This window comes from Harmonia axyridis, chromosome 1 (assembly GCF_914767665.1).
Source record: "Harmonia axyridis chromosome 1, icHarAxyr1.1, whole genome shotgun sequence".
NCBI lineage: Eukaryota > Metazoa > Arthropoda > Insecta > Coleoptera > Coccinellidae > Harmonia > Harmonia axyridis.
Window position 1 is genome coordinate 62,090,971 of NC_059501.1, and position 8,909 is coordinate 62,099,879.

An 8,909-nucleotide genomic window follows, 5' to 3' on the forward strand; every position below is an offset into this window, starting at 1 on the left:
CCTAGAACTTTTTCTGAGGGATCAACAATAAGATTTTTGTTGAAAACGTTAGAAGAAGTCCATCCCGAACGCCAAATTTCCTTGTCGCTTTCATTGAATTCAAGGAAGGTGTTAGTCCATAAAGGTTTGCGTGATTTCAATCTAGCAGTTCTAGAATCTGGGAAATAGGATAAAATAGGAAATGAGTTCGGATAGAAATGAAATTTATCCCAAAATTTCTTGACTGCAACCTGTCTACGAATATGAGGTGGAACTATATGTGATAGCACCGGTAACCAAACTAAAGGAGTAGATCTAATAGTCCCAGTAATAATTCAAACCGCATAACGCGGAGAAGAAATCTGAATCTCTGAAGAGACATTGTAAGACGGAACATTTCAACTCCTGATCCGTCAGTTCTCTGAAGAGACATTGTAAGACGGAACATTTCAACTCCTGATCCGTCAGTACTCCACAGGTCTTCTGTATTCAAGCGACTTGCATGATAAACACCACTCAAATAAATGAGTCCAATTAACGCGCGGATTTCAGTTGCAGTAGTTGAATTGGCATCTTGGTTTCTTGAATAGTTCATTTTCAGAGTTTCTATGTATTTGTTTGTGTTAGTCACTATAATATCTATCATTTTATCATCAAAAAAATATCCCCATATTTGTGCTGGATCTTTCAGAGATTTTGTTCCTTTGGAAGGGCCCGGAAATCTTTTCACAATATTTTCTTTTCTCGTCTTCATGGTTCTCCGCTGTAATGGGTGTTTCTTCCAACGAGTTACTTTATCCTTTCCTATATATGTTGAATTGCCTGTATAGAGCACATTCTCGTCTGTATCCGTAATATCTTCTTCAGATCCACTATCTGTGTCCTGTTGTTCTTCTCTATTTGATTCCTGATCTGATTCAGCATCGTCAGGTAGTTCTTCATCAGTTAAAACTTCCTCCAATAATTTTTGGAGACGTTGTTGCTCTCTTTCATAATCACCCATCTATAAAAAAATATATTATCAACAAAAAAGCCCAAAAATATGTAGTAAGTAAAAATCCGTTTAATTTCAATATTTTCTCAGTCAGTTTTATGAATAATTACTCAACTTCAGCTGTTATCTAGGAAAAAAACCTTGTACTTACCATTAAATCTGAAAATCTATATCGCCTGTCTAGTCACCCCGGTGTTACACACCGTATACTTCAGTGGTCACCCTGGTCTCAGAAACCTTAAAACGCGATAGCTCGAAATGAATACACACACCTGTAACAAAATCTTAACCAGCACTAAGACGCGGCGAGAGTGGTACATATTTACGGCGGCAAGTCGTTATCCCCACTACAATCGAAAATGGAGGGATTTTTCCAATGGCCCGGTCTCTGAGACCGTGGGTGACTAGCGGAAGGTTGACGGGCAAATTTTTCTTCTCAATTTTTCTTGGCTTTCGAAGCAAAAACTGGTCGGAATGGAATAATATGTGACAAAAAGTAATAGATTTCTATCAAGTTTTACGTAGAAGACTCTTTTTTGAGGTGGCTTCTATGTGTGCCACTAACCTTTCTCAGAAACCAATTAAGCACAATATTTGGTGGCAAGCATTATAGCCACTTTTCTATGGAAAGAAAACAAGTTCTATTTTAGCATATTTATTGAATTTCCGAATATCAAAGTATATAAACTATGAAACCTTATATATGTACTTTACAAAATATATGATAACCAGCATAAATCTATCAAGCCGTATGAAATATTGCAAAACATTCTAAACAAAAACCAACATTACACTGACTACATGTTATTTTTGATCTTTTCACGTTTGTTTTGGTGGAGCAACGTGCGCATCGCCTATAATTGCCTTTTACGGGCAAATGTACCCCAACATTTGTTTTCCTCTTATGGTTATTCGTAGAAATGGAGCACCCCCCAATTTTAGAAAGTTTTTTTTTTTTTTGGTAGTAGTTGGCGCACCTACGCGTTTCCTGCTGCAAAAATCGCCAATCATTTCCATATTCTTCTCCAAATTTGCAGTAATGTCATATCCGCAATATTACGAAGTTTTGATCCAAAATTTTGTGAGAAATTGAAATTATTCAAATTTTCCTGCAGTCTTGGATACTTTGTCCATTTCCTAACGTTCAGATAATATAGTCGGCATCTCCACCTCTTTTTCTGCTGGTAAACAGAAATCTTCTTGACTGTTTTCTTCTGAGCTAGATGATGAAAGTCGGCTTCTGAGGGCTTTCTTCTCAGGAACATAATCCTTATCTCCAATCGAGTCATCCGAGTCGTCGAAATATAATGGTGGTTTTTCAAAACTTTTATTTCTTTCACTTCGCTTAGAACAGGATGGCCCAGGTGAAGAATAACTAAGGGCATCATGTGTTATAGTCGAAGAAAATGATGTACGAGAGCCACCAGGTACTGATAAAAATAAATCGTCTTCAGCATCGCTATCACCGCCAACGTCTGAATTCTGAGCCATATCGTCTGTTACTCCTTGAATGAACTCAAATAGTTCATCAGCACATAAACATTGTAATTCATCAATGCTGATTTTTTTATGATTTGAATTCATATTCTGCAAAAAATTGAATACAATCAATTCTGAGGTTCCGTAGAAAATATTCACATTGAAATATTCGACAAATACTTCTTGGAAATCATTAAATTTTCCGGGCGCATATATTTGATCCTAAAATTGCAGTAGGAACCATGAACTACATTATTGAAGTAATGAAAAAAATACTCACGATTGTCCTAATACAAAACACGTAAACACAGCACAACAAAATGTAAACACTCCTCCACCTGCTCTTGAAATAAAACAATAGTCCGCAATGGTTAGTGGCATGTAATGAAGCCACATATGTTTTATTTGGGTGGGTATTAGACAAGTGGCACGTTTAGACGCCACCGAGCGTTTTGCATAGTGAAAAATGCGATTATGGGTCGAAATCGTGTGCATTCTAATTGATTTAACAGCGTCTAGTACCCTTACTGCAAGTGGCTTCCATAGTGGCCACCAACTGTTACAGGGTTAACATGAATTTTAAATAAAAAACTAAACTTATATTCAATCAAGTAACATTGACATAAATTCAGGACCTAGACTACTATTCTCTGCAAGATCCGCCTTCCCTACATATATGGCATGTGATCACATTGAGAAAGTGTTCTTTACAAACCGATTGTTTGCAAGTACTACATGTAATTGTAGTGACACATATAAAGCATCTTCCTCGCACTTTTCTAGGTAGTTCTTCGTCTGTGTCTGTGTGATTTTCTCTATAACGAGATGGGAAAAATCTGGTATCCGTAGGCAAACTTGGTATTGTGGCTCTTTCGGAGAGATGAGGTTTCATCAGTGATAGTGATAAGGTTTTCAAAAAAGTCTTCTATATTCGGAATTCGGATGATTAGCGTTATATAAAATTTGGCTGTTGATGCCTGCTATATTTAGCAACTGAAAGAATAAAGCCAAGGGCCATCTTCTCGTTCTTCTTCCAACAGAAAATGTATTGCACATTTTATCGACCGTATCTACACCCCCTTTTGTGGCATTATAATCCAATATGATTTCCGGTTTGTTGGTATCCGGATCGACTGTGGCATCGTCGTGCATAGTTGAAATCAAAATGACGCATTTATTTTTTTCTGGACATGTGAGACAATCGTCACGTCCTTTTGAAATCCGAAAATGGATGATCCAACCAATCTTTCCTTATTTGGCAAAAACTCCTTCGGCAACTCCCGTTCATTTTTCTTTAGCGTTCCAAGAAATGTTATTTTGTCTTTCAGAAGTGTCGTTGCCAAGGGATAACTTGAGTACCAATTATCGCAAGTTAAATTTCGGTTGCTTTCTTTCTGTTCTTCTAATAGACGGTGAACGATGGCAGTTGGTGTATTTGATTGATTGTATTGGCCGTCTGGTTGTTTTCCACAGTAAAGCTCTAAATTACTCACATAAAATGTCTTAGCATCACAAAGCACGAACACCTTCAACCCATATTTGGCAGGTTTATTCGGTATATATTGGACAAAGCTACATTTCCCTCTGAATGCAATCAACATTTCGTCAATTGTCATAAATTCACCCATAGAGTAATTTTTCTTGCAATTATTTACGAATTGGTCCAAAATTAACCGTACTGCAGCCAGCTTATCTGTTTTTTCCTTCCTTCTCTGGATCTTTTCTCATCGAATCTAATGTTTGCAAGCAAAAAAAGAAACCTTTGATAACTCATGCAAGCTCGAAATATTTCAGCTCCAGTCCCGTCTTTCGTCCATAATTGCAAGAAATGAGTGTGATTTTGCTTAGTTGATCCCGACAAAAACAATAAACCTATGAAAGCTAGCATTTCCGGTTTTGTAACGTCCTTCGCGTCTCTAGCTCAATCAAAATTTGGCTGGATTCTCGAAATTTGCAAATTTGTGCATTGAATAATATGGTCGATCACTATCGAACATTTTCGAAAAAGCACTTATTTCGTCAGTTATGTCACGTGCGCATTGCTTTGGTCCTGGTATTATTTTTATTATATTTTTCCCTTCTGGTTTTGTGGATTTACTGATGGGGTAGCTTTTGTACCAAACAGTCTTTTTATCTTTATATTGATTTTCTTTTTGTACCACTAAATCTGAGAGAAAGACATCATCATCGTCTGAAGCTTGATCATTTTCCATTTCTTCATCTTCGTGTTCGCTCATCTCTTGTTCGCCCACCCCCTAAAATACATTGCACGGAAATGGCAGACTTTGGCGCTTATTTGGTGTACTTTTTACACCAGCGCGAGTACTTAAAGGTTAAACAACTCGGCCAAGCACATGTTGGCAATATCTGCTTCGGTGGTCAAACCTTTGATTAATTTGAGAAGAGTCGAAGCCGCTGCGAATGCATTTTCGCGCTTGATAACCGCCTCAGAGATAGAGGCCTTCAATTTATCCATCGACGGCATTCTAACTTTCGAACGACTCCGGTATACAAGAAATGAATTGAATCGCGAAATTATTGTTCGAAAAGTGAACAGACGATGCTTATCTTGCCAAAAGAGATAATAAACAGATGACGCGTGATAAGCCGTTCAATTAATTTTCCACTTGATTTTTCGGAAAGAAAATTAAACGGCGAATTTAAAATGAATAATCAGATGAACGGAAATGGAAATTAGACTGAAATTATGGAATTTTAATTTGAACAATTCCCGGGTTTCGGCACCAATAATTGGTTGCAAATGATTACAACCAATTTCAGACGACAATAATTATTACGAGAATAAGGAATTTGTTGAATGAATTTTGTGTGCACTTACCTCGTGATTTAAAAGAGATGGTGTCTGTGAATTCACCCCCTAATCTGGTGGCAGAAGGTGGTTAGGTGGATAGGTGAAAGAGATGATTAACCTTTTCTGCTCCTGCTTCGTGGTTCTCACTTAATTCGAGTATCACACAGTTCACTCGAAATTGCTTAATCAGTTTTTAACAGAAGAACAGGAATTGAAATATATAAAGATGATAGATGAATTTTTAAGTAAGCAATGAACTTAAGTTTGATAACGTTTCGAATAGATGAGCACAGTTCGATACTTGAGAAAATTATCAGTTAATGGCGATGTTTGTTTACTGACCGTGTTCATTCCGCGGCCGCAGGTTGTGCCAACAAAACAGCAAATTTACATTCACGACGTAACACACCCTCATCAGCATGGCTGGAGTAATGCTTCGGAAAGTAGTCACAATTCCCTCTCGCATATTGGGAGCTGATGTTGGAACTTCATTATGCACGATTTCCTTTATGTGTCCCCACAAAAATGATCTATTTTGGTGAGATCCGGTGATCTAGCAGGCCATCTTGTCGGTCCGCCCCTACCAATTCATCTATTTGGAAACTGTTGGTCCAGTAAATCCCTCACAGGACGACAATAATGGGCGGGTGCTTCATCATGCTGAAACCATATTTCATTTCGTATTTACGTAGGTAACACTGCTAACATTCCAGGCAGAATGAAAAATGAGGACCTATCATATGATTGCCGATTACTGCTCCCCAGACATTCAATGACCACCTGTGTTGATTGTCTATTTCCCTTATAATTCTTGGATTTTCTACAGAGTAAAAGTGAAAATTGTGCCTATTGACGGCTCCGGAATTGTGGAAGGTTGCTTCATCACTGAATAAAACAATTAAAAAAATGTAGGGTTCTGTTCAATTTGAAAACTTGCCCAGTTACAGAAATTCAAACGGTTTTCAAAATCGCTATCGGTAAGCGCCTGGTGCATCTGAATGTGGCATGCATGATACTTATTCTTTTTGAGGATTCTTTGAACTGAACGCTCACTTATACTACAGGCTACACCAAACTCCCTTTGGCTTGTGTGTGGATTTTGCTCAGGTTTATCAGGTGCTTGAATTTCCTCATTCATTTTCAGCACGCGACATATAGTTTCGCGGAGGTGACGAGGCAAAGTTGGAGTATTCAGTCGGCTCATCATATGCGGTCTCACTAAGGCCATGGCAAGCTCTTTCAGAAATAATCTTCTATTCATGATTATTTCCTTTTCTCGGGTGTTTGAACCTTTCAAAAGAATCATACCATTGATTCCTATAATATTTAGCAAGTTGTAGAACAAGCATAGTGGCCAGCGTCTAGTTTTTCTGGAACAGGAGTATGTGTGACAAAGCTGGTCCATAGTATCAACTCCTCCTTTAGTTTCATTGTAGAATTGAATGATATCTGGCAAATTCTTATTTTCGTTTGCTTCGTCTCCTTTCTCATGCATAGTGGAGAGCATAAGAACTATTTTTTTATTCTTCTTTGCTGGACAGTACGACAAAAGTGTGAGTTGATGGCTATAAGCAAACATAGCAGAATTTTTTCGTCTCTCTTTCACTTCCAAAAACAGAGGAGGAATCTCTTTTTTATTTTTTCTCAAGGTTCCAACTACTGTAATTTTTTTCTCTAGCAATTGCTGTGAAGTCTTCACTGAAGTGAACCAGTTATCTGTTGTTAAGTTTCTATTCGTGCCATGAAAAGAAGCGGCTAGCTTTTCACAATAATATTGAGATGCTGGAACGTTTTCCGGCGTTGAACCCCTTTCTGTATATATTTCAGCACTGAGTGCATAAAACGTTTTGGAATCACAACACATCAAAATCTTGATCCCATACTTATCAGGTTTCGACGGAATATACATTTTGAATGGGCAGCGACCCCTGAATCCTACCAGCTGTTCGTCAATAGTGGTATATTCTGATGGAACATACAGTTCATTCATTTTCGAAAATGATCTCTCGAACACTTCTCGGAAAGCGGCCAACTTGTCACTATTTTTTCTTTCATTCCGAGTTTCTTTATCGTCAAACCTGATACAGTTTAGTAAAAACCGAAAACGACTCTCTGACATCGTTGCACGAAATATTGGTATCCCAGAATCCTTGTCAAATAATTCCTTTGTTGATACTCCTTTCATTTTCATAACACCAGCATAATATAATAAGCCAATCAAAGCTAAAATTTCTGTTTCATTAGTATCTCGGGAGAATGATGGCCTTACAGAAGTTTCCACATCTTTATCTTCCGGAGAACGGTCGTTTCTGTACTTCATTCGCTGTATTACTATTTCTTTGTTCGTAAATTCTGTGATCCATTTCAAATTTTCTTCAGTAAAACATAATTTCCATGCTTCCAAACCTGATTTTATATTTTTAGCCTCCCTCCTATTGCCTGGTAAATGAACGATCAAATTTTTCTTTGGTGTTCTATGAAGTTTTCCTTTTTTGCCACTCCATTTGAAGCGGTCTTTACCAAGAAGTTTCGATGGTGCATTCACAACTAGAAGTTTATCTTCGTTTGAGACAGATGCGCGGTTTTCGTTCGAGTGTGCAGTTGGATTTTCATCCTCACTGCTGTCGGATGTTTCAAATTGCGCACTTTGAGGTTGAGATAAGCTCGTAAAATTATCCAGTAATAATTCTTTTTGGTTCTCAGTATTTTCTCTGAAATCAGGAATAATTGCATCTTCTTCTTCAGATTCCTTATCTCCTTCAGAATCTGAATCGAAAAGTATTTTGTGGATTTCGGCTATATCTCTGTCATTCTCCAAATTGAAAAACTTTTTGAAACTCATTTTTTCCCTTGAAATGAAAACTATCAACCTAAAAAATTTGTTTCGGTTAAAACGTTATTTTATTGTATTAGAAATTCTTTTTACCTATTTGGTATAATTAATATATAATATACGTTTATATAGCGATTCTGCTACCCTGGGGTTCAGGTGTACCCCGAAAAACCCGTGCGTGGAGTAATAATTCACAAACACCTATAACCAATGCTTCACTACGACTGACTAGACGTCACACGAAACTACTAGGATGGTCATTCCTCTTGCGCTATCTTTCGGAAAGTAGCAGAACTTTGTTCCGATTCTGGGGTACGGGTGTACCCCGGGTAGCATTCCAGGGTTAAAATACCCGGGTCAGGAGGAATTATGGCTACCTCAAAATCTTCAATATCCGTATCTCTCCAAAATTCTGGATCTTCAAATATGTGTTCAATGTCATATATTTTTTGCTACTTATAATTATCACTTCCAGCCAATGTCCCAAAATTGGGACAACAAACTCAACAACGAATTAGTAACAGATTACGATGTGAGTAATTTCAATTTCGTTTCGTATCGCACAAGAAACACATTTAAAAACTGCAATGGTCTAATTATAATTTCTTCGGCAGGAATACACTGAAAACACTATGTATGTATCACAACCTGAACGCACCAGACAAGTGCCAACTTGTTGAATCATTAACGGTTATTTTATTGTTGCTGAGAGCCATCTGACAATAAATACGGGAAGGACATACTTCAATCTATAAGAAAATACCACTTCACTGTATATTTCAGCGATCGTATTGAAGAAAGCCGGAAAAAAT

The 8,909-nt window shown here is 37.5% G+C and overlaps 1 protein-coding gene across 1 annotated transcript; it reads right to left on the minus strand.

Moving 5' to 3' along the window:
- Window positions 1-4,778: 4,778 nt before the first annotated feature.
- LOC123672746 (piggyBac transposable element-derived protein 4-like) lies at window positions 4,779-8,106 on the minus strand. The gene is made up of 2 exons (XM_045607020.1): window positions 6,318-8,106; window positions 4,779-4,942 (listed from the first exon to the last, which is right to left on the minus strand). Exons 1-2 carry the CDS (start codon window positions 8,104-8,106, stop codon window positions 4,779-4,781), a joined length of 1,953 nt encoding a protein of 650 aa, XP_045462976.1.
- Window positions 8,107-8,909: the final 803 nt, after the last annotated feature.